The following is a 26,641-nucleotide window of genomic DNA, read 5'->3' on the forward strand; positions in this document are numbered from 1 at the left end:
AGAACTTTACAAATATAGATTGTTCAATTCTATTCACTACTTTTAATATGAACATATTACAATCAAATTGAACAGAATCCTACAGCACTGATATACAATATTTAATAACATAATACAAATAATATTTGTAAATATTCTTTTTTTAAAGTAACTTATTCTGGCAAAGAGCTACTTGTCAAATAATTTTTAGGTTAGCAAGCACATTTTATATGCTCTCAACAGCCTCAATACGGGAACTGGAGGAGTTTTTCACAAGAACTAAATATTACACAACACCAGAGTTTTGCGTTTAAAACGGGGTCTGCAGCATTTACAACCATTTCCGTTTTTGAGAGTTGTTTTGTTCCAGGGTTGTTACGTAACAGAGTCAAATAGAAAAACACATTGGAGAAGAGTGGAAGCCAGGCAGAAACGCAGCAAACGTATTCCATCTCATTCCTGTTTCAGCCATGGAGCTCAAAGCAACATATTCACTGCTGCTCATGTGCATCGCCTTCCTCCTCACTGGCAATGAAGCTCAGAAACCTCGACTGGGACCTGTAAAGCCTAAACGGGACACATTCTGTCCTGATGCTCCTCTGCAGTTTTACCCATCACGCAAAGGTAGGCAACCGTCTGGGCCCCTTAGAATATTTTTAATATATGAGATGCATATTAAGTGCGGATGTGTCTGAGTTGAACATGCCTGTATCCTGCTTGCCCTTACAAAAAATACGTTTATTCAAGTGTGCTATTAGTAAACTAAAACATAAGAAAATATGCTTTTAGTTGAGTTTTTATGTACTTCTCAGAAATGAGCTTTATGTACTTCTCATTACATAACATTTACATTTAAGTATACTTGTCTTATTCTTACAAAAACTCTAAATTTATATTTTAACTTGACTTGTGCTCCTAGAATCCGTGTTTTCATTGTTAAGCGGTAGAGGGCGCTAGTACACATCGTCTGTACAGAATATAAAAAACAAACGCAAGTGGAGAAGAAAAAGAAACGACAGATACTAACATATAACACGATCATCTGACATAAAACAACATCAAAAGAGGTAATAATTACAGTCAAGCTTTGAGGTGTTGATCGACTCCAACTATGTTTTGATTATCATTCTGATTCTGAGTCTTTTTTCAGTGTTATTTCTTTATTTTCTTTTTTATGAAACTTACCCACATTAAAGTGTTAAAAAAAAAGAATGCATGAAGCTAAAATAAAATGTTTTTGTTTACAAGCAGATACCCTCTTTCTTTGTACTTTCAGATATTCATATAACAAAATATGTACAAATTATAACATAAATAGGGACATAGTAGTATACTTAAAGTATGATGTAAAGTTCACTTAAAGAAAACTTATAAGTATATTTGCAGTAACTAGTGTGTGCATATGTATGGGCTCCTAATTCACTAAATCCACACCTGCTCTTAAGGCTAGGAATAAAAGAACGATGATTAGATTGTGCTGCTTTAATTTTTATTCTTTGTATTTATTCTTATGAATTTGTGTTGTTGCAAATTACTAAATGTAATGTGACATGACCTCAAGTTTTGTTACAAAAAGGATTTAATTAACACAAATACAGACATAGTGAATCTTGCATTTGTTCCAGGATATCCCCGTCCCAGTTGCTGTACGTCTGTTGAAGAGAAAATCCCACGGCGCGTACTGCTATTAGTTTCCAAATGTGAGATACAGCGCAGATTTGGTGCCTGCCACATTGAAGCACTGATGTAAGTATTTAACATACAGGAACACAAATAACATATGAATCATATGATAAAATGCTCCTGTATTAAATGATTTTCAGATTACATATCAGAAGAGGAACGGTCTGTGCACATCCCAGACTGTTGAGGAATCTGAAGAAGATTCGAGAATCCCAAACTGGCTTAAATGCAACAAGAAATCAATAAATGAGATTGTTATATCTGTTTATAATCCTGGTGGCAGAGATATAGTTTCAATATATGCTGCTTTGGATGTTTTAAAAGTCTTTTTCAGCTAATAGTAACAGACATTATGCAGGTTACTACAATATACAGTATACGTTCTTTGCTTGCTCTTCTTTTTAGTGAAATAAAACCTTTTTTTTGGCTGTGTGTTGGTGATTGTATGTATTACCTTTTGTTTATCTTACTGTTGTTTATATTATCTACTTGGTATATAAGTAGGGAATGGGATGCACCAATATCGGAATTGGCCGATAATGGCTTTAAATGTAAATACCGGCATCAGCCCGATATGAAAAGTTAGGCAGATATGTCTTTCCGATAATAAGATGAATAAATTAACTTGCATGTGTTCAGGGTGCGATAGCAATTAGATCAGGTCAGCATTGTGGCTCATTTCTGAAAGCTAAGTCCTGAAGGTGATTGGATTCACTGTTTTGGATTGCTGCATTTAAACAGAGAATGCAAGTACAGAATGACATAGTAAACATAAATAATATCACCGGCGGCGCCAGGGGGGGTCTTGGGGGGTCTCAAGACCCTGCCAAAAAATGCCTTGACCCCCCATTTGACCCCCCAGCCTCTTCCTGATTAAAAAATATATATATTCGGGATAAAGATCCAAAAATGTTTCTCTTCAAACTACGCAGAACAATAATAAATAATAATTATTTCGACATTTATTCATACACTGAACCGAGAACCGTTTCTGTCGGACGCGTCCGATTCGAGAACCGATGAGCTGATGATAACTGCGCATGCGTGATTCAGCGCGAAGCAGACTGACACAGAGCGCATCTGAACCGAACTGATTCTTTTGGTGATTGATTCTGAACTGATTCTGTGCTAATGTTATAAGCGCGGGTAAACCAAAGGCTTGAATGAAGGGCAATCATCGCCAATGACGGCATTACATCGAGCGCAAAAGAACCGGTGAACCATTTTTTTTTTCAGCTGGTTTATTTGATCGAATTGTCCGAAAGAACCGGTTCACTTGAGCACCTGCTCCTTTGCCCCTTAAGTGCCCTTTTGTCAAAGCAAAATTTCCTCAATTTTTTTTTGTAATAACATAAACTTTTGTGAATGCCTGCCCACGCCCAATCATAATATTAGTACAATTTATTAATAATAATTTAGCCGTAAATAAAATGACCAACATGATGACAGTTCACCTGACTACGACCTCATCCAACCGGGAAGATTCCTCATGCTGCACGCGCATTTTTTAATTGCTAGAGGATATTTTCAACATCGTGGCAGCTGTTAAGTGGTGTTTCATTCTCAGCGAAGTGATTTTGGTGTTTATTTACTTATTATTATTTTACAAGAACGATGTGATGTGAGAACACGCAGATACGTTGTTTATATTGCTGTGTGTAGCCTGTAGTGTAGAAGTAACACTAGCGTGCTGTTTGAGGGAGAAAAGTTTCACAGGCATCGAGGGGTCTGGTCTTTTTTATGTTATTTGAATAAAATTTTATTATATTACAGTACTTATTTATTTTTAACACGTAAAAATAATTATCACAACACTGGTAAGGCTTATTCAGATTTTCTCATTCTCTGAATTATCATTATAAAAATAAAAACAATTCAGAAATGAATTAAAATAAAATTATATTTTAAATGTGATGCAAATATTTTTTCTACAAAAGCAACAGTGTTTACAACAGCAAGACCACTTTAGCCTGTAAACTCAATAATATCTATCTGGAAATAAATGTAAAAATATCAATGTCAATAAAAATGCATAATATACCTGACATGAAAGTGCAGTGTGAAGGATATGAATAACAAATGTAGCCTGTCATTTGTTTACATTGCAAAGGTGTTTTTGTTGTTTAGTAGCAGAAATATGCAGTTATTAGCCATGTCCACTGTATTTTTTGTTGGTTTTCATGAGACCCCCCTTGAAAAGACCAGGACCCCCCCATTGCCCCCCCAATCAAAATTGTCTGGAGCCGCCACTGAATAATATTTAGACTGTTATTAAAGGTACAGATTGTATGACCTGCCACTAGAGGGCGCACTATTAAAACAATAACAATCGTGTGGTTTGATGGCACTAAGAAGAAGCATGGAATGATGGGATTTGTTGTCTTCTATCCAACCGCTGATGCCCATCAATCAGACGGAAAGATAAATCATGGATTTAAGGTGAGTTAAACGATTTGCGCGAGTAGATTACATACAAAGTCAATGCAAAGACGCGATCAGACGATGGCGTGTATGCCCCATAATACTAATCTTGTTGATCGTTATATACAGTAGTGTAACCCCTCTCACCCGGGTCCTCTCTGACGCTCCTCGCACTCGCTCCGAGCGGGGCTCGAACCCGGGTCTTCCGGCATGGGAGGCGGACGCACTAACAAGGAGGCTAAATGGCTACAGCCACTAGCGTCTGTCGCTAGTGCGTCTCTTGAGATCGGGGAGTGAGGTTTACCTGCACAGCACTACTCACTGGCCTCCGTTACACTCACCCCCCTAAACCTCACTCCCATCCGGGTCACGGCACCAATGTAACCCCTCTCACCCGGGTCCTCTCTGACACTCCTCGCACTCGCTCCGAGCGGGGCTCGAACCCGGGTCTTCCGGCATGGGAGGCGGACGCACTAACAAGGAGGCTAAATGGCTACAGCCACTAGCGTCTGTCGCTAGTGCGTCTCTTGAGATCGGGGAGTGAGGTTTACTTACACAGCACTACTCGCTGGCCTCCGTTACACTCACCCCCCTAAACCTCACTCCCATCCGGGTCACGGCACCAATGTAACCCCTCTCACCCGGGTCCTCTCTGACGCTCCTCGCACTCGCTCCGAGCGGGGCTCGAACCCGGGTCTTCCGGCATGGGAGGCGGACGCACTAACAAGGAGGCTAAATGGCTACAGCCACTAGCGTCTGTCGCTAGTGCGTCTCTTGAGATCGGGGAGTGAGGTTTACCTGCACAGCACTACTCACTGGCCTCCGTTACAGTAGCATACTTTTTCTGTAAAGATACGAATCAAGCAACTCACCTGTTGAGTAAAACACAAGAGATATCCGCATCTCTTTCTAGTTGAAGTTTGTCGCGAAGCTACTTCCGCATTTGTCCGTGACACTGTTGTCATGAGGTTTCTACGTCAGTAAAGGCGGTCACAAAGGGTAACTGACGTCATTGACAGACGACTGCATTGCCCCGTGTCACTGTTTAAAATGGGAATTTTCTCATGATTTACAAGTAGTTGAAAACATTAGAGATATTGTCAGGAATCAGCTGGACAAAATATATAACACTAGCCTAGTGGCTAAAAATCACAAACATGACACTTAAATTAAATACTTTTATACATACTGATTTATTAATTAAAGTGTATAATTATTTTTTTTTAAAACAAATTATAATCTTAAAAAAAACAGAATTTTTACAACTCTGTTGCTTTAGACCATTTACAAATGTTAAATCATAAAATAAAATATTAAGGTTACCACTGCATCTTTCTGAGAAAAATAAATAAATAAAAAAATGCAGTGATTAATATAGTTTTTTTCTTTTTTCAAATCTTCAATTTTGTAATTATAAAATAACTTTATTATTGTTTACAAAAAATAGTAATATATCAAAACGGCTATGGGCCAAATTTAGTTGAAATCCAATATAATGCATCGCTAAATATAAGTGTAGTATACGTTGTGTTCAGTGGTTTTTAGTAGTAATCGGTGAAATGGGTGAATTGTCTTATTTCCAAAAATGGCAAATCAAGTGAGCCCATTTAAAAGGAGTGTCTGTAACCTTAGCCCAGTTTTTATGATTATGACAAAGCATGACAAAGAAACCAATATCGTGCTTACTTGCTACCAAATGTCTCGTCAAGCAAAGCCACTTTCAAAATTGTATCATGCATGCAGCAAATTTGAAAGTCAAAAGTCAAAAACAGTCTCTTTATGCAGAAACACCCAGATCTGGACTAGAGTTGCACTGCCACCTAGGGATGTGCTTTGGTGCTGCTGCTTTTACTTCACCATCCAACTTTAAGATCAGAAGAAACACATTCAGTCAGGTAACTGTTAGTAGTGTACAATACCAAACAAAAAACTGAATATGCCATAACAAACACACACCAACATTTAAACACATGCATATACATAGAATATGCTTAGAAGACATGTGGAGGTGTAATGTGTAAATGTGGCTTAAAAACCTTTACATCTGTCAAGTGTGTCTGAACCACATTATAATGATCCTTTCATTCATATTCAACAAGGATTTACTTTGGTTTGACATCCAGGTTTAAAGAAACACAAAACTCAAGAGAAATAACCTTTATTTAGCTTTTTCATAAAAACCAATGGCACTTATACCAAGGTCCTCTGGCATATACTGTACTATATGCTGTTTGAAAGTTTGAGATCAGTAAGATTTTTCAAGTCTCTTCTGCTCACCAAGGCTACATTTGTTTTATTTACAAAATAAAATAAAAAATTCAGCATCATTCCTCCAGTCTTCAGTGTCACATGATCCTTCAGAAGTCATTCTAAGATGATGATTTATTATCAATGTTAGAAACATTTGTGCTGCTTAATATTTTCTTTGGAAACTGTGATACTTATTGAGGATTCTTTGGTGAATAAAAAGTTAAAGAACGGCACTTATTCAAAATAGATTTTCTTTGTAGCAACATGAGTCTTTACTGTGATGTTTTTGCATTGATGAACAACAGTATTTATTTCTTACAACAAAAAATAACCCCAGACTGAATTTTGAATTGCATATTTTTTGGCTGAAAAAGGATTCCAAATTTAAATAAAAAAGTATATATTTAATGTCTCAGTGTGGTCTCAGACTTTCAGATCCTACCGTCATGAACATGATTAAGATTTACCATGGAACTGTGCCGTGTCTCAGCCGCTCAAATCCACAGTCACACACACTCGACCGCTCCAGCGGCCAGACAGGCTTAACCGTGGTTATTTTTACAGAAGTGCTTTATTTGAAGGGCGCAGTGTTTGGACTTGCATAAGTGAAAAGGTCAGAGCGGCGGCGAGAGCTGAAACAGATTCAGAAACCCAGAGTGAAGTGAATGAACGACTGCTCAAAAGAGCTGTGAGGAGATGAAGGTCAAACTGACGTCTCAAACCATTTCCAAAGATACTTCATCTTGTGCATATTTATGGCGTCCGGCCTTAAATGCCAAGACAGGAAGTGAGTTCTTGAGCACTTAGGCGGCGGTCTGCGTTCCGCTCACAGAACTGCATGAACTTTTTGGCACAGCGGCGAGGACGCAGAGTTCTGCGGAGCAGGAGACGTAAGGGACGTGCTTCCCGCTCGCTCAGAAGCCCGTCAGCATCTGCATCCAGCAGCGTAAAGTACAGACGGACACTTTGAACAGATAAGAAAGAGGCCGGAGAGCTGAGGACATGAGGACGGACCACAGGTGTCCTGAGAGACAAGAACAGCATAACACACACTACACAAAACACAAGTCATAACAGAGGTCCTACATCTACATACATAGAAATGCATTTTAAATCATTAGAAAGATTACAAAGTGCATGCATAAATTAATGAAACAATATTTTGTGATTTTTCATGTAATTTTAAACTGATATTTTAGTATTATTTGTATACTTTAATATTATTTATTAACATTTTGAATCAGCATTTATTTTGTATTTTTATGTGATTTCATTTTTACATTTCTATTAAGCTTCATTTACATTTATTTTCAGTTGTAATTTCAGTAATTTTAGTACTTCAGTTTAAACAAGCTGTCAAGGCATCTTTTATAATTAAATTTTTTTACGTTTTTCATCAAATATTTGCATTATTATTTTTATTTATAGTTAGCTTTATTTGTATTTTTATTTCAGATTTAATTTGAGTAATGTTAATGTTATTACTCCAATTTAAATGTATTTTTAAAGTTATATCTATATCTATATATTTATATAATTTACCATTTTATTACAGCTTTATTTCAATTCAATAAAGTTGTTTTAAATATTTTTAGTTAACAATAACAATGTTTTACATGTGAAGTGTGTCATTTCAGCAATCAAACTAAACTGCATGTAAAATATCATATAACATTTGGATTAATTTGTTGAGTCAGAAACTGACCTTCAATGTTGGAGAAAGCTGTAAATATTATTGAAAAAGTTTCAAATTGTTGTGCAAAGGTAAACAAAATAATTCTAACCAAAACTGAAATTTAATCTAATATGGAATTAATGTTGATTCAAAATGCATTGTCAAAATGAAATTCAAGTGATTCAACCTTGATCCATGCTGTTGATTCACTCACAAATAAACGCTGAAATGTCACCTGGGAGCAGATCAATGCACAGAGTGACCGTTTCCTCTGAAGGCTACATATCATGATGTCTAATGACTGTAATATCTGGTGATAGTAAGTGATGTGTGTTTCTTACCTGTCCTGAGAATATGAAGCACCACTTTCAACTTCCTGCTGGAAAGCTTGTATTAAACTGGTGATAAATTCTGCCTTGCGTACACTGGGACAACCTACACGAACACAGACAGATATTGCATATGACTTCAGAGATATATATTGTAGAGAGTTAAATAGGCTAAGATTTGAGGGTTTTTTTTAATTAATTTACATGGAAGATACACATTCAACATACAAAACAATTTCTGTCATAACTCTCGGAGGGATTGGCATGGTGATGTACACGACGATTTTAATGTATTGGGTCTTGGTGGAATAGATCTGCTACGCTGCTGTGACAGAGCAAGTACCGAGACTTACTATTGCCAATGCATCCACAACATGCTGCTGTGAGCATGGAAGAAATACAGATCTATACAGGTGGAGCTGGGGAAGGTGGAGGGTTTCTGGAGTGTGCTGCAAACTGCTTCCACACATGTTAGCTAAGTATTTGAATGTTGAGCAGCGAGCTCATTGGCTACCAACAAAGGAGATAACCAATCAGCTGTGCCATGTGATGATGATGTCATAATGTCATACTGAGTTAGGTCTATTGGACTGTGCCATCTAGAGTTTCATGCCAGAACTCTGTATTAATACAAAAATTGTCGAAATGATACATACAACTCTAAAAGATCCTTAAAATGTACTTACAATAAAAATACACATTGACATTTTGTTGTTAGTTATAAACTTGCAGTTGCAAGATTCTGAGAAAAAAAAAAAGTCAAGAATCGTAATGTGTCACAATTCAGACTTTTTTCCCCTCAATTTTGGGTTCATCTCAATTCAGACTTTTATTTTCTTACAATTCTGGGTTTGTATCTTACAATTCAGTATTTTCTCTCACAATTTTAACTTCATATCTCCCAATTTAGACTTTTTTTGTATCTCAATTCAGGCTTTTTCTACGCAATTCTAAATTTACATCGGTATGAGTTTTTATTATGACTTTTTCATTCAGTTCTGAATTTGTATTTCACAATTCTTCCAAGTTACTGGCGATCTTCTCTCAGCAGTGTAAAAAAAAAAAAGTCTAATTTGTGTGATATAAAATACAAATCGAGCAGCATGTGATTTAAAATATACTTAGGCTATATTTTAGGATTTTCTGATGAATTTAAAAGTCGAAAATGTGAGACAAAAATTCTAAATGGTAGGATATTACCTTTAAAATTCCTTTTTGTTTTTTTTTGCTCCTTGGCAGAAACAAACTTCCACATATGATCTATATGATACCTTATATGAACAACTTGGTCATGTCTAGATTTAAAAGGGTAAATGCATGCTTTCCCTCTACAGGATTTGTTGCTTTGACATTCTTCCCATGTCTGCATGTCACTTCTCTAATACTGACCTGAGAGAGGAGTGTGTGTGTAGCTGTTGTTGATGATGAGCGTGTGTGTTTCCTGAGCGCTGCAGTCAGGAAGTTGGTTCCTGCACACAGTTCAGAATCATGTGGAGATTTCTACACTCACTAATACACACACACACACACACACAACCTCTCTACCTGGCTGAAGTGCCTGGGATGGGCCGCCCTGAGTCCACTCTCACACACCAACAGTATCCTGTGCTGCTGTGACACTGAACAGCTCTGTACTTCCCATCTGCACTGCATTCTGGGATAAAACGCTCTTCTGAGCCTTGAATGGTCGCTTCAGCAAGCATAGACGTTCGCTCATGTTCACAGGTCTTAAAAGTGTCTGCAGAGTAAAAAATAAACAAAACCAATTCAGTCTTTAAAACACTCAGATGATGCCTCAGTCGTCTCTTTCTTCTCACCTGCGGGACGCCGGACAGAACGGTTTCCATTCGGGTCAGAGTTCAGAAGGATTGTTAACAAAAATGGAGGCACCGTGACTCCTAGATTTAAAATGATTTTCTGTTAATGCCACACATATATGAACAGTAATATAAAGTATAAATAAAAACTAAAGTAGTTGAACTGAATGCTCACCTGCAGTGGTCAGGACAGAGCGCTGCTCAGGATCTGGAGTGGAGCGCCACTGAACCCCTCGCTCTAAACCCAGAGGGGAAACATGGCAAATACTGGGACACTTATTTAATTGTACTGCAGTATTTCTGTATGTATATGTGTGTGTGTTCTCACTTGCTTCTGCTAATCGCTGTTCAGTTTCCCGAGCCATATCTGACATCTGACCTTCAACACAGATTCACACAACCGAGTGATAAAACTATTAACCTGCTTTATATTTAGTTAACGAAAATGTGAGCAAACAGGACTCACCTGTGCAGTTGGGCCGCAGGTGTAAGACAGAGCTTCCGCTCACAGGAATCCCATCAGGAGAGGAGCACCAGCAGTAACCCGTCTGATTGTGACACTGCACCTACAGGTCAAAGGTCATAAGAGTTCAATGCATCCGCTTCATTGGAGCATTGAGTCATGGTTGATGGAAACTTTTTTTTTTACATCGAAAACAGATTTTAGGTCTGTATTTGCAGTCATCAAATAATGCAATCAGGCATTAAGATATTAATTTGAAACTTATATACAGTACATATAAACAATACTACCGTATTTTCGGAATATAAGTCGCATCAGTCCAAAAATACATCATGATGAGGAAAAAACATATTTAAGTTGCACTGGACTATAAGTCGTATTTATTTAGAACCAAGAACCAAGAGAAAACATTACCGTCTACAGCCACGAGAGGGCGCTCTGTGTCTTCAGTGTAGACTACAGGAGAACTGAGCAGCATAGAGCGCCCTCTGGCGGCTGGAGACGGTAATGTTTTCTCTTGGTTCATTTCTCTAGGTTCATGTCAAATTAATTTTGATAAATAAGTCGCACCTGACTATAAGTCGCAGGACCAGCCAAACTATGAAAATAATAAAAGTTCAAAACAAAAAAACAGCAGATTAAAGCAAGGATGCTATAAACTGATCACATTTATAATACCACAAAATATTTCTATTTTAAATGAATGTGTTTATCTTGAACTTTTAAATTCATCAGAAAATCCTAAAGTATAGCCTAAGTATATTTTAAATCACATGCTGCTCGTCAGGCGTTGGACTTCATCATCACATTACCTCTGTAAAAGTTCCATCAGCTTTGCATTCTGGGATAAAGACAGCAAATGAATCAGAACGAGCGCTGGCCCGCAGAGCTTGAGAGCGAGCCAGATGACATTTAGACCTCAACGCATCTGCTGACAAACACAAACAGCTCAGACTTTTAAAAAAAGCCTCCGTTGAGAGGTCTTTGTTTCCTGTGATGAAGCTCACCTGTGCACGTGGACACTGCCGCTGTCCTCAGCTGTCTGTTGATGCACTGCGCACGCTGGAAAGAGCACAGAGAGTTATACATTCGGCCGTTGCTGCCGCACACAGCTTGATGGTGCCCTCCATCACAGTCCAGAACACAACCCTGATGCCACTGCTTGTCCAACCCCAGCAACTAGAATTAGAGAACAGGAGGGGTCAGTTTCGTCACATCTGGTTGAATGTGAAAGGCAAGTCTGTGTAAAAACTCTCAAAAAAAGGCAGACATGGTGTCTGGCTGAAGAACAGCGGGCTGCTGTCGAGAAAAACGCTGGAGGTCCTATGATGGGAAGGTGATGCGAGACAGTTTAGACATGCGAATGAAAGATTCATATTAAAGCACTCTCTCAAAGGACAGATTATCCTAATGAAGGCAAGCAAAGAGAGTACATATTTATATATTAAATAGCCCCAAGATGAAATATTCAAAAATATTCTCCAGCAACTGAATTTGGCATCCTTGTGTACTTTTAATTATAGACGAAAAACTACAATTTTGGTCAGAGTGCAGTTTGCTCTCAGTATGAATTGTCCAGTATTGTAACAAGAATATATCAGAGCATACAATTTCTAAGTTACGACGGTAAAAATCTTTCTATGCCAGATTCTAAAAAATTATTAAACAATTCTATATATTTTCTATTGCACATAAACATGTTCCGATGTCCAAATTCACATCTACATCACAGATGTAGTGTGGAAAAAAACAGGCAGTTTAGAATTATAATAGCGGAGATTCCATTACCCATAAATATCCCAAACATATGTGGCAGTGTTTACTGAATCCTTGAAAAGAATAGAGCAGTGTGTCCTTTAATGAGACCCGAGAGAGAGAGAGAGCTTGCAAAATGACTTACACATGTTCAGAAGTTTGTGGAAACATCTCCATCTCTGATGAGTGTGTATGTGCAAGTTCTACATGCAACACACAATCATTACTGAGAAACAATGAAAACCTTTCGTTCTCAGAAATATATCCACATTTTCCATAACATGCTGTAAAGGGCAAGTCCCTACATGACCCATCAGATTTAGAATGTCCTTAACCATGTATATTAATATCTATTTTTTGCCCTATTTATTTATTATTATATTATATTTACAGCTGTTGGAAAGACCCATTTTTAACAAATCTATACATACATTTAAAAAGAGTTTAGGTCTCAACTGCAGGAATATAATATGAATTTTAATATTTCAATAACAGAGTCAAGGTATTGAAGTAACTTTTGACTCTAGGTTATGGATTTCCTGAAACAGTTACTGATGCTGATTTGCCAAAATCATCAGGATGGAATCGTTCCACACTTTCACAGTCCAATTTCAATGTGCAGCAGTAAATGAAACATTGGGAGTGACATGAACACGCTGCGCTTAAACCTGCTCCTGCCAAGTGTGCAGTAATAAACAACATGGAAAGTCAAGGATGTCTCTGTTGGAGAACAAGGCAGCACTGTAGACATGAGGCATGTCTAACAATTTTATAACTGTGAATGAAAATAAATGCCCAGTCTGAGTGGCCTCAGGTGGTTGGTTTAGGAATGAATGAGAGATGTGGTGCCACTTTGCTGACAGGTGTGCATATTTTGAATTTAATGCCAATATTTTTTTGTTTTTAAAATATGGGCCTTTAAAAACAGGGTTATTATAAAGAGAGAGAGAAACTGTATTCCTGTGTCACTTTAAGACAAAAACTCTTTTAGCCTGATCAGATTTATGTAGCTTGCGGCTCAGGCAATTCACATACAGGTGGCCTTTTATTTTTTTTTTGCAGGTTAACAGGTGCACGTTCTGACATGGAAATTTATGACAGAGCAATACAAAGAAATCCTCAAAACACTTTTTATTCCACTAGGTTACATGTTAAATATTCAATCTTTGTGACTTTTTAGAGCTAATATATATATATATATATATATATATATATATATATATATATATATATATATATATATATATATATATAAAGACAAGTTTACATTCCCTTTAGTTAATTTTCGGCAACAATTAGGCAAGCTGCAAATGTATACATTTATGGATCTGTCATGTTCAGTAGGTTTGTCCTGATCTTCTTGCATCTATTACAAAATATTACACAACTATAAATTTTTCACATGCAAGGTCAAATCATTTATTTTCGTATCCAGTCGGGAGTTTACCTGATTTTCGTCCGTTATCTTTACTGAATCGGACAACAGAAAGATGAGCAGTAAGCGACAGGTGAACATCAAAGCCAACATGATTCCCGCCACAACAGCCCACGCTCTGATATCCGTCACGTTTTTCCCGCCCGCGGGTGAATTCAAACACAAGGCGCGCGTCCTCACCACTGTAACGGCCAGGATCCAGAGGTTGAAGACAGCAGATAAAAATTCCGCATTTAGTCAGGTTATCATAGCAACCTAACCGTTCGTTTTCTGAGGACAACAAAGACAGGCGATAAAAATACCTATTTCGACCTTAAAACATCAGTTTTAAGGTTACATTATATACGGTTTCATGAATGTTCTTTGAGGAGCTGAACACAACCGACTGTGCCGACTTCACATTTTCACACAGGAACTCCTCCTCAGGACGGCTAGGAGGATGGTAAGTTAACTCTATTGGTTCTTGCGAGTCCTCACCTGTCTAAAATGTTTAATATTCAGATAATCTGGCTAATTTGAACTTTCTTAAAATAATTTCAAATTTTCATCAGCCCTCAAATTAAGCACCATCCACAATTTGAAGAATTATGCATATTACCACAGGGTTTTTATTTTTTTAAAGTTAATTTGTTTATAGGCCTAATGTAACAGTCTGTCACAAGATAAAAGAATAATTGATAATCAATATTTTGTCACCAATGTTGTTAATTGAATCTACAGATTGTATGAATTAATGCATTCATTTGTAAACTTTGAATAAAGTAAAAAATATAAATAAATTAAAAAAAGCTCCAGAGACAAAATCAAATGACTGGTTGAAAACCTCAAGCAAGTAGACACAGACAAATCATTCAGTGGTAATATTTTATAAGGAAACTTTGTGTGCATGTGAAATTCACTTATCTTGAGACAGAAAGCAGTACAGCAGATAACGTTTTATATTAAAGCGTACAAAAGAAAGAAAAAAATCAGAATTCCAAATGCTTTTATTCAACTTTGCAGATGTAAGAGCAGGCTTTTGGTCCAAGTCTGTTCAAATCTTCTAAGACCCATCTTCCCAACCCTATTCCCTCCCTCTACCCTTAATTCGTTCTTCTAACACTTCTGATTGCAAATCACCCCTGCCATTCATTACAGAGCATGATTGGTATTGGATACATGATTGCATAGATTTGTTAGACAGTAATTTAATTTTAATTAAGACATAATGGAATGTTCATTAAGACTTCAGCTCCCCCACTCCTTCCCCCAACCTCCAGAGCTGTACATTGGGTCCCAGCCCCTCCCTGTAGAAAGAGAAAAACGAGTGCACAACGAAAGGAAAGGGAAAATGAGTGGGAGAGAGAGCAACCTGCAACTACCAGGCACATTTGTACTTATTTCTGACTCTATAAAATTCTCTTTTCCACTGTTGATTCAGCATCTGTGTAATCATAGGCTCTAGTGGAGGGTCACTACAAGGCTATGCTGCTCACATCAGTACTGAAGCTCTCACATGGACATTCAGTAATATCTGAGAAATGCTTAGAGATGGATGGCAGATGGACATTACTTTCAGTTAATAAATCCTTAAGGGACATGTCTAATTGAGTCAGGGAGTCAATATGAGAATGCTGTATGGTTCAGGAAGGAAAACAACAAATCGACTGGGTATTTTTGTAGCTTCATTCTTCAAACCTGTATCTACCTAAGCCTGTCTACAGTACTCCGCAGGGGTGAAACTGCTCATTTTATAATCTTTGCTTATGACATTAAGCCCAGTGTGACCCCCATGGGTAGTCCGACAGTTCTGTGTACTGGAAAATAATTATGTACAGCGTAGAATCCCGCTAACTCAATTGCTGGAGAGGAAAGAAATAAAAAAAAGTAGGAAAAAAGCTGAGGTTAGATTTTCAAAGAATTCCACTGATCCAGCAAAATGGGTTAAGAGGGCATGTCACAAATTCCCTATCAAAACACTTGAGTCATTCTGTCCATTTTCCTATGATATACAGCTTTGCTATATGCCAAATAACATATTCCAACCATAAACGAAACCTCCCAACCTACCAAGTCTAGGAAGAAAACAACAAAATGAAAACAAAGAAAAATAGAATGTTAACTGGAAAAGCTTGGGCCCTCCCCACCGGGGTAGAGGGTGCAGGTTAAGTGTCTAGGCATAGACTGAAGCCAAAGCTGATTCTTTAAGCTCTCTTTAGTTCCATCCCAGAACAACCTAGCAGATATAATAATAATGCATATTTTTCTAATTAATAAGCTCAGTGGCTCAACATCAGCTGTCTTTCCAGGTTACTGCTGGTGAGAAATCACTTGAAAGCTGGAAAAACAACACGGAGTCCTTTCTTACTATGCATGTCATTTTAAGAGGAAATGGAAAATTAAAGAACCCAAGCTGTGGCTACAGTCCAAAGCCACACACCCTCTTCCCTTGACACCGAATCAGCAATTTTAAACTTTCCTCTTTCCTTCTATCCTACATCTTTTCTTAAGCTCTTCAAGACCAACATGTTTAACACGGAATCAAAAGGTTATCCCTCAACGCGTGGCAAGCTTCATCAACAGTTATTTGCTTTTCCCACAATGCTATGGTAACCCCCAAACATCTATCCCCCCTCCCCCTCAGGTGTGCTATGAAGTCCCATTTCCAACACTCTTAAATATCTTCCTCTTCCTCAGGAGCACTGATCTCTTTAAGGACTGGATGGTTGAGAGAAAGACAGATGCGGCACATCCAGCGCTCTCATCTATCTAGTCTGTTAGAAGATCAGCACTGATGCAGGAGAGAGAACTGCTCCGGAGTTCTGGAGTTGGCCATTAGAGGTCACTCTCCCCATACAGGGCGGTGGAGAAGGACATGTAGTCAAGAGCACCAGGCTTCGCGTCGGGGCCCGTGTATGGTGCCATTCGGGCAATGCAGTACTCTGCCTGGTCAGGAGGAAGCTCACGCCTCAACTCCTCAGCTGTGATGTAGTTCTGAAAAGCAGAATAGGCAAGAGATGGGTTGAAGTCTCATACCACAAGACACTCTTGGAGGGACATCCAGATGTGCACATTCATACCTTGTCTCCGGCTAGGATCTTAAATGAGGCGATGACCTGGTCTGCAGTGTCTGTGTCGGTTGTTTCCCTTGACATGAAGTCGATGAAGGCCTGGAAGGTCACTGCTCCACTGTTGTTGGGGTCAACAATACCCATGATACGAGCAAATTCGGCATCACCCTGAAGAACAGAGGTTAGAGGTTAACCCAGAAAAACCAGGAGAAGAGTCATGAGAATCAATGTTAGACACCATATATGACACAAATGAAAACAAGGCTGTAAGAAATTGGTGTACAGTTGGTTCAATTGTCACCTGAATGGTAAACTCACTGAATGCTAACTTTACATCTATCCCTCAGTCCGTTTTCATTTGAGCCGAATAAATATGGCATTTAAGGTGCTTGACTGTGGTCTGTTACGGGGTGGCCAACTTTGGTTCTGGACAGCCACAGTACTGCAGAGTTTTACTTCAACCTTGATAAAAACTCTTTCTGTAGCTTTCTAGTAACCCTTAGACCTTGATTAGCTTGTTCAGGTCTGTTTGATTAGTGGTAAAGTGAAAGTCTACAGGACTGTTGCTCTCCAGGACCAAAGTTGGCCACCACTAGTCTATTAGAAATACATAAAAAATAAATCATTGATATCCGACAAAACAGATTATTTTTTTTTAAGAGCAAGCAAAAGCAGGAGTTCAGGAGAAACTGTTGCTGTAGATTGAGAAAGGAGGTAGCAGTACCAGGCTGTTCCCAGTGGAAATGAGCAGTGCTCGGAAATCGTCGCTGTCCATTATCCCCGTGCGCTTCTACAGTTCGCAAAGGGAAGGATGAGAAAAGAAACAGGAAGGATGCATGTGGAAAGCAGAGGAATTTGGGAGATGAAGATGTTGTACACAAACAGAAGAGTTTGATAGAGGAATTAGAATGAGTTTGTATAGAAGACAAGTAAGAGAAAGAGGGAAGTTATAGCAGGGACAAGTACAAAAAGAAAGAAAAAGGAAGCAGTGAGAAACACAACACATGAAAGCAAAACCTCAGCTGACCTGCAGAGGGGATCATTTCAAGCAGCAGCCCAAGAGGAGAGTGAGGGAGTTAGTAAGTGATGGAATGATGCGCGCACACACACACACACACACAGACGGCAATCATCGTAACGGTTTCTTTTCTGGGAGTGCTCATACCTGCTTGTTGTTTTCTACGTCGTAACCCAGACTGATCAAACAAGCCTTGAACTCCTCAGCTTGTAAGACACCACTGTGGTCCTGTGGTAAGCCAATCACGCAAGAGGCCGCAGTGGATGAACCAATCAGAGCATGCGGATTAGGATTGATGATACCGATGCACAATGACATAGCACATGTGGGATGGAGGCAGTGGCATGACAAAAAAAGATGGAGACAAAACATTGTGGATGTCAGACACATGGACTGTTGGCTAAACAAGTATAATGAAACACGTTTATGACAGTGAGTGACCTGATTTTTTTATGGATATCAGACAGAACATTCAGATCATGATATTGGAGAGCCATTATGAAAGCACTTGATCATTTTCTCTCCTTTACCATAGCTAAACTTCTCCACTCTAACATAAACTCCCTCATTACTTCACTTCCACTAGACTGTATTTACATATTGGCTTCAGGTGACACATTTCAGGTCAGAGGTGTTTGACGCACAGTATGTTTCAGATGTGTTCCTTCCCATTAGTGCCAGAGTAAGTGGAGAAAATGGAGCAATGGAACAAATAATAAAACAAGCCTAACCAAAAATTTAAACAGGGCAATTTTTATCATGCATCAATCACCATGAAATTAAACACAACCATTCACTCTGACATAAGCAACACAGACTACATTTTCCATAGTCTTCTTTATATGGACACTTTGAGTGATCTATTCCTTTACTACACTAACCTTTTATGACTTTCAGGGTCATACAAATACGTATTTCACTAAAACTACTAATTTATGTAAAGTCCATTTCACACAGAATTAAACATGGAAGTAAGTTCCTGACCTTGTCAAAGTGATTGAAGGACGTGCGGTACTCGTGAAGCTGCTCCTGGCTGATTCCTTTAGCATCACGAGTCAGAATCTGGTTCTCTATCTCATTAATTGTGCGAGCAATTGTAGTAAGGAGCTGCTCCCAACCAACACGAAGGTGCTGCAGAGAAGAAAAAGGCAATGGAAAAACTCTCAAAAAACACATGTGAAAGGCTAAACAAATGTAACACTAGCTGGGAAATGCATATAGGAATTGTACACACTTGACATTAAACAATACACCTAGAGTTCCTGAATAGTGCCAATATCCTAAATTAGTGTATTTGCATATGCATACCTCCATAGTATAAGCAGTGTATTTGTTGTCAAAGATAAGTGCTTCCTGGATAAGCTGATGGTCTCCTTCCAGTTGGTCGATGTTGGGTTTGTATTCAATGATGCTCTGCTCATACTGACGGAGGTGGGTTAGCTGATCTTCCAGCGTTCCATTCATCTCAATTGATATCCGCCCGATCTCCTACAAACATCATGCCGTGGAGGCACAAATTCATCATTCATGACTTTTCTTCTTTGAGAATAGATAAGATCATCAAGCTACACAAATGCAGGCAACTATACCTCCATCTTATTTTGGATCCATGGTCCAATCATGTTGGCCTGATTGGCAAACTGGCGTCTGAGATGGTCATTAGACTGCTGACGTGCAAGTTCTTCCTGAAGAGCCTGGTCACGCTGTGGAACCAGTTGTTGCACCTGCACAGTGACAGAGAAAACATCAACAATTGCAATCACAGCTGTAAAACTACACCCACACACCTGAAGGAAGCAATGTCTCATTCACAATACAGACAGATCTCACCTTCTCCCACTTCTTGTCAATGCTCTGAGGTGTGATGGTGGTGTAAGGATTGTTTCCAGCCAGTTTGATGCCATTGTACTGTGCGATTTTCTGAACTTCAGCCTGGATGGCCTGGATAGCTTCCCGCTCTTTATTTGCCTCTGGAAGAGTAGATTTGAACTGGTCGTGAGCCGTTAGCAGTCCCTACAGAAAGAGAAAGTTAAAGACATCAGGGAAAGGATTCTTGCATCCAGCATTTTATTATTCCCTTCGCCTCATACAGAGGTACTAGCAACAAAACAAGGATCTCCACCTTCAATGGTGAAGCAAGATGGAAAGCTTATGAATAAAAACATTCTGCAGTACCTGGATCTCCTCGATGTTGTGTACAATGAACATGTCCTGAAGATCCTCCATGGCTCCCTCCATCCAGTTGTTGAACGGTGCTGCTCTCTTGGCATACTCCAGGTACAGCTCATCAATAGACTCCAGCTGTTTCTCTGTTCTCTGCAGACCAAATACACACACATTTAGCATGATAAAATGTATAAATATTCCAGAAAGTGTTTCAGAGAAAGCATGAGTACCTCAAGAGAATCTCTACGATTCTGTGTGAGGGAACCCAGAGCATCCCATTGCTCACAGATCTTCTGACAGCGTGCATTAACGCTCGGGGAGTCATAGTAGTCCAGCTCACTGTAATACAGACACAGAGTTTGAACACTTTCCCAACGTCCAGCTATTACAGCCTAAATTTTGCATTTGATTAATGAGCCCTCTCTGCTGTTTTTGTGGTTTTCTCACTTGAGCTCCTGTGCAATGGCAGCAATCTGCTCAACTCTGTCCTGGTGGGCAGCAAGGTCACTTTCGAATGCTTCATGCTTCTTCAGGAGAGCTTTGATTTCAGACAGAGATGCGGTCTCATAGTCCTTCTGTGTTAGCATGGCCTCCTTACCTAGACACAAACAAACAAGATCGATTTAGATCAATATAGATTTCAGATTGCATGGCTGATCCTTAAGACTTCCGCTTGGCTGACAAGGCTCTTGTGATAAAGGAGCAGCCTGTCACTGCATACTGAAAGCAATTGGTGAATCAATGTAAGTAAGTTCTGGTGTAGTTTCTGATCCATACCATCTGTCCAGCTTTCATGGATGGCTGCTTTCTGACGGAACTTTTCTGCAAGATGGTCAAGTCTCTCCAAACGACGGATCTCATTCAGCAGCCACTCTTCATAGCCTTTCTCGGCCCCTTCCAGTTTATGCCATGCACCATTAATGTCCTATAGGGAAAGCAAGAACTTGTCAGCCAATTGTCTTGCCAATGGTTTAGCAACAAAGGTTGATAATTAACACTATTCTGCACATAACAGACATAAATAGAATCACGGTGATTAAGCAAAAAGACATATAAATTGAATTGTTTCTTACCGACACCATGCGTCCCTCAGATGGCATAAAGGCTGGTCGGTTGCTCAGACGAAGTTTGGTCTGCAATGTGTTAAAGTTGATCTCTAGCTGACACTTCTCCTGAACTTTGGGTGGTTTGTGAACACGACGGTAATCTCGGAAATCTTCCAATTTCTGCTGCATTTCGGTCATGGTTTTCTCTGGAGCACGGTTTTCCAACCATGGGATTGTCCTACGAATCCACTCCAACAGCTGTAAGAAAAAAGAATGCAATAATGAAATGAATAGAGGATCAACAGAAAACATATAGATATAACCATGTCTACTTAAATCACAAAAACAACAAACATAATGACTTAAACTCACATCGCTAGCCAGTTTTTCATAGTCCTCCATCAGGTGCTCGTTCTCCTGATTGACCGCCAACACCTTGCAAATACGATTAGCTGCTGTCTCAGCCTATCACAGAAGAGGACAGTAACAATTATATTAAATCCCACATCTTTCATTTATGAAATTCTATCCACATATATATATAAAAAAAAACACTGAACAGAACACCGTTTGCTACACAAATATATAGGAAATACCATATGTTTATACTACAGTATACACAGTACACTTCTATTAATAAGTATGACAAATCTGGGTTTAGACTTGTATACGTCAAGATGCTCCGTTGGTTTACACAGGAAAGAAATTTGGAACTATACAGTATTTATTGTTTTTTGGTTTGGTAGGTTTAGCAAAAAGTGCCTCAAAATTACATTCAGACACACTCAAACGATGTATTAAGCACACAATGGCTACGTTTACATGCACACTTTTTGGTTCAATCGGACTGAATTCATTACGATTGATGAATCTGATTGTAGTGTTTACATGAACACTAAATAAAGTGATCGGGTTGATGTGCGGGTTTATATGTCACAAGCTACAAATCGGAATAGATTTTTTGACATGTGCTTATTGCTCAAATAGTGAAAGTGACATAGATAATATAGAGTTTCTCACTGTTTGCACATAACCACTCTCCTATGCGGTTTCTTTATTTTGTTTTAATATTTACCCATTTATGGATAAATATACATATAAACCGCTGCGCTGCTCATATTTAATCACACAAAAAAGCCCCTCCCTGTGCCCAAAAACAGGTTGCCTGTGGATGAGTCTCCAAAACAAGGTTGTCCTGCTAATTTCACAGTTGCCGAGTGAAAGGAGAGTTTTATAAATGACAGGGCACGTATTTATACCACACTTTATTCAAAGGGAAGAGCCGCTTGTTCCTTGCATCATACGTCACTACGTTATTTCTGTGTCATTGCACATGTGCAGTCCTTTCAGTTTCGTGGTTCAATCCGATCAAGTGTTTACATGCACACTCAATCGTATTAGTAGAGGAATTAACCACCCCCTTCAATCCGATTGAAATTTCATTGAGATCGAGCTGAATCGGACCGATTAAGGTTTTTATATGAAAATTTTTTAGTCCGATTGAGCTGTCAGTCCGATTGCAAATGGATTATTTGGGTGCATGTAAACGTAGCCACTGAACAAACTCCAAGTGTTGTAAGTTAATGTGCAATACACACACACAATAACATGCGTAAAAACTAGTCAAATTAAATACAAATTAAGTTGAACATCAATATTACATACTTCACTTGTAAGCTATCTTTTATACCAATTGATGTTTCATGCAAACACCAACATGTGTTAGTTTCCAAAATGTGTAGTCTAGCCGAAATTTCCACATGCCATTTGTAAAATCAAATCTGCATTCTCAATTTTTATACCACCACTGGAGGATCTCTTCAGGGTTCTCTACAGCATAAACTAACACTGAAACACAGAAAGTGTTCAAATGCTAAAGCACATTTAAACAACTATGATTATAAATGTGTGGTTTCACTTCAAATGGTAAACACATATCTAGCATATGCAGCAGCACAACCTTACAGAAAATTACTGTCCAATGTAAACATTAATAACGAACATAATAAATATGCTTGTGTAGACAGAACATCTAAGAATAAAAAGAGCATACTTAGGGTTTAAAATGTGAGCCATACAGTGAATTTCATTATGATTTTCATGTTTACACTCTCCTCAACAAACTTTATCACTGAGTGCAAATATGAAACATCAATCAATGAAATTTACATTTGCAGCATTTAAAAGAAAGTTATGATAGACCAGTACACCCATTAAGGACACTAACCATTTTTGAAAATAAGTGCTTATATAGAAAAGGGTGAGGGCAATGGTTTGGCTGTAGTGAAGGCCAAAGCTGTGATGAATCAAAACTAGTCAGTGGCCTTAACTTAAGTCACGTTCACACCTGGTTCAGCTGGATTGGTTTTTAGTGCAGGTTACAAATATTATTACAAACTGGCTACAAATCTGACATTGCCATAATTACGACTAGATTCTTCTTTCCTCATTAAAGACTCATTATTTGATTCAAAACATAAGAGTATTGGAATAAAACAATGGATCATGAAAACAAGTTATCCATCTGGTGGTTTGTTTGAAATCTCTCATTCATAGCAAATCACTGCCATATGGCGAGCCAAGCGGGTGGAAATACCCAGACAGAATAAAAATGATTTTCATCTGACTTGGTTTACATATGTGTACATTATTGTGAGGAGAGCAAATACAAAAATTTAAAATAGCTAACCTGATATTGCTGTATTAACATAATAGTGCAAAAATGTTTTAGGGAACATTTACTGTTAGTCCTTTGCTGTTGCAGCAAAGTACAACGAACCAAGATGAGAAACCAGGTATGAAGGCACCTTAAGAGTTTCAAGGGCAGCAGTCAGGGGTCAAAGGTTTCTCACCTTCTGAGCACCTGAGAAGGCGTGATAGAAACAGGAGACGTAGGTCATAATAGCCTTCTCATCCGGCCGCAGAGTGCCCACGATATCTATAGCAAAGCCAGCAGAAAAAGAGAGAGAGAAAGAGACAGCAGTGAAGCAAAGCAACCCAAAGCTTGTGTGTCCCCACCGGGAGAGGAGGGGATGGTTATGCATTTAATGGGCTCCCCATTCAAAGGGAAATGAGGATTGGAGTCCAGTGTAATAACCCTGGCAACCCGCAAAGTGAGAGAAAGAGCCAATTCGCTGTTGAGAAAAGAGTCGTAGACCAGGGGAGGATGGGTTAAAACACCAGCGCCCCTCTTTGGTTATTCCAGTACTGATGGAAAAAGCCATGCTGAAGAGGAGATGATGAGGAGTCAAGGGTTAGGGGGTCATGGGGTACCTTCTGGGCTCCAGAAAAGGCATGGTAGAAACTGGACACATAGGTCATTATGGCTTTCTCATCTGGACGTGCTGTGTTCACAATGTCTGCAGGGAAACCAGAGTTATACACACACACAGACGGACTCAAACACACACTCGTTAACATACACACAACGACAAAGGCCAAATCTCAATTCACTGGTTATGGCCAAGAACATACTTTTGAGTATGTAGTAAGGCAACATGCCAGGTTTTAGGCACCATGTCACCGAATTGCGTCTTGAAGCCACAGATCCATTCGCTCTGCATTGTTTGAATTTGTTTGTGAGCATTAGATTCTAGCTAAAATCATAACCTACTGCTAAACAGTATGTCAAATGAATAGTATTCATAACATTAGCTCATAAAGCAAGTGCAGAAACAGATTCAGAATCCACTGGAGATGTACCATCCAAGCACTTTTTGCATTAATGATGTGTCGTTCTCTAAGAGTTGAATCTTTGTAATGAATGAGCAGAGCCAACACCCATTGGGGAGTTCCGAAACTTCCACCAGAGCCTTCTATTTTAGCCCAATTTAGCAATTGTGAATGCTGTGTGTGTTGGTAAGCCATTTTTTATTCTGTGCTTTCATAAAGCCTAATTTTTATGCATTTTTGGTAAAAAATAAAATACACATGCGGAGTATAGATTAGGATCATACCATTATATAAAAAAAGGAAGGGGGACACGCTCCGAAGACGGCGAGTGTAGTGGTAAAAGCCAGGTACACAGAGCAACAGAGAAAGATGGGGGGCCGGATTTAAACGCAAGTGCACAGATAAAGCTAGGAAGACACTGCATTGTTGTAACATCGGTTGCATCCTTACCAACACGCAAACCATTCACAATTGCTAAATTGGGCTAAAATAGAAGGCTCCGGGAGCCGTAAGATCCGAGCCAAAGGAGCCAAATCTTTGAGAAGAGCCGGACTTCTCATCACTATTTTTGACATACTAGGATTTGGGATGTGCCAATTCTGTCACATACTATTTAGGTTGAATAGTATGGTAATTGGGACTCCATTCACCTATAATCAGAAACAGTTAACCATGCAGGCACTTTTACTGTAGCATATGTCTGACTACTAAGATTTGTGACTCTTCACTTGGGATTCAATTCTACTCTTATCAGAAAAAGTCCACCATCCAGGCACTTTTTGCATACAATTTTTCTTGCACTGTGATTTGGGATTAACTAATTACGTCACAGATGGATAGTATGCAAAATGGAATTATATTGAGCTATAGTATACACTCTTTTAGCATACTATTTTGATGCACTATGATTTGATTTGTTTTGTCACATACTATTTAGAATGGATATAATGCAAATTTGTATTCAGTTTTCTTCTCATCAGAAATAAAACAGCAATAGTATGCAAAAAGTGTCTGGATAGTATACTATGGTTTAGGACACACCAATTAAAATATCACATACAGTTTAGTTTGAATAGTATGCGGGACTCAGTCCTACTCTGATCAGCAAAAGTATACAGTCACTTTTAGCATATTATTCTTGATGTACGATGATTTGGGATGCACCAATTCTGATATCACAGAAGACGGAGAGTATGCAAACTGTTCTTCATGGTTACAAAACATGGTTACACACATTCACACACACACATAAACACAGCACTTGAAAAAGACACTCCAATGCAGCAGGTTCAACAGAGATCCTGGAGAAATCATGCTTGAGGGAGAAACAACATTACCATGGTGACACACTGTTTGTAGAAGACATTAAGTGTGTGTCTTTGCACTGTTTGTGTGTCGGAGAGCAGCACAACTCCTGGAAATACAGGGCATGTGCTAACATGCACAAAACACACACACTTTAACAGAACGACTCATTTACTCCCCCTCACACACACACACAGAAACATCATCACACAGCCAAAGGCACACAACTAACTTCATACACAGAACACGAAAGAACAGTTCATACCCTCTGCATCCAACATCTTGGGGATGTCGAGGTATCGCTCTGCCACTTCAAAAGCGTTGTTCAGATTGGTCACTGGGTCGTCCTGTTAACACATGATGAAACAAACAATCATTTGAGCTTTACTAGCACTAAAGAGAACCTGAGAAACAGCGGAAACATCCACAGACTTCCACAAGAATCAAAATATACAACGTCCATCACCCCCTGGCATGTTTGCTTATTAAATAATTTTACAGAGGTCACCATGCTACTTTGGATGGATAATTTGCAAAATCTCCTCTCATCGGAAATAGTCTACCAAATCATGACACA

At 38.8% G+C, this 26,641-nt stretch overlaps 3 protein-coding genes across 4 annotated transcripts in view; 1 reads left to right on the forward strand and 2 right to left on the reverse strand.

The window, feature by feature from the left end:
* Positions 1-311: 311 nt before the first annotated feature.
* Positions 312-2,094, forward strand: LOC113115494 (C-C motif chemokine 28-like). Its single transcript, XM_026283085.1, has 3 exons — positions 312-603; positions 1,605-1,725; positions 1,803-2,094. Exons 1-3 carry the CDS (start codon positions 450-452, stop codon positions 1,906-1,908), a joined length of 381 nt encoding a protein of 126 aa, XP_026138870.1. The 5' UTR covers positions 312-449; the 3' UTR covers positions 1,909-2,094.
* Positions 2,095-6,500: 4,406 nt separating this feature from the next.
* LOC113114718 (SPARC-related modular calcium-binding protein 1) lies at positions 6,501-14,545 on the reverse strand. The gene is made up of 11 exons (XM_026281652.1): positions 13,820-14,545; positions 11,625-11,796; positions 11,430-11,545; positions 10,621-10,720; positions 10,483-10,533; positions 10,330-10,392; positions 10,155-10,235; positions 9,883-10,075; positions 9,727-9,806; positions 8,350-8,443; positions 6,501-7,357 (listed from the first exon to the last, which is right to left on the reverse strand). The coding sequence occupies exons 1-11, from the start codon at positions 13,898-13,900 to the stop codon at positions 7,102-7,104; spliced, it is 1,287 nt and encodes a 428-aa protein (XP_026137437.1). The 5' UTR covers positions 13,901-14,545; the 3' UTR covers positions 6,501-7,101.
* A 112-nt stretch (positions 14,546-14,657) lies between these two features.
* Positions 14,658-26,641, reverse strand: part of LOC113114716 (alpha-actinin-4-like) — a 38,568-nt gene continuing 26,584 nt past the window's right edge. The window contains exons 7-21 of one of the 2 annotated variants that reach the window (XM_026281649.1): positions 26,330-26,411; positions 23,940-24,025; positions 21,460-21,552; positions 21,115-21,345; positions 20,819-20,966; positions 20,489-20,639; positions 20,272-20,380; positions 20,051-20,191; positions 19,706-19,888; positions 19,465-19,599; positions 19,184-19,363; positions 18,860-19,006; positions 18,023-18,103; positions 16,867-17,025; positions 14,658-16,780 (exon numbers count right to left, since the gene is read on the reverse strand). In XM_026281649.1, the coding sequence (XP_026137434.1) occupies positions 16,622-16,780; positions 16,867-17,025; positions 18,023-18,103; positions 18,860-19,006; positions 19,184-19,363; positions 19,465-19,599; positions 19,706-19,888; positions 20,051-20,191; positions 20,272-20,380; positions 20,489-20,639; positions 20,819-20,966; positions 21,115-21,345; positions 21,460-21,552; positions 23,940-24,025; positions 26,330-26,411 (2,085 nt within the window). In that variant the 3' untranslated portion in view covers positions 14,658-16,621. Of the gene's footprint in view, positions 16,781-16,866; positions 17,026-18,022; positions 18,104-18,859; positions 19,007-19,183; positions 19,364-19,464; positions 19,600-19,705; positions 19,889-20,050; positions 20,192-20,271; positions 20,381-20,488; positions 20,640-20,818; positions 20,967-21,114; positions 21,346-21,459; positions 21,553-23,939; positions 24,026-24,360; positions 24,447-26,329; positions 26,412-26,641 lie in introns of both variants that reach the window. The other variant, XM_026281648.1, reaches the window with a different exon arrangement.

The sequence above is a fragment of the Carassius auratus genome, chromosome 15 (assembly GCF_003368295.1).
Source record: "Carassius auratus strain Wakin chromosome 15, ASM336829v1, whole genome shotgun sequence".
Taxonomy (NCBI): Eukaryota; Metazoa; Chordata; class Actinopteri; order Cypriniformes; family Cyprinidae; genus Carassius; species Carassius auratus.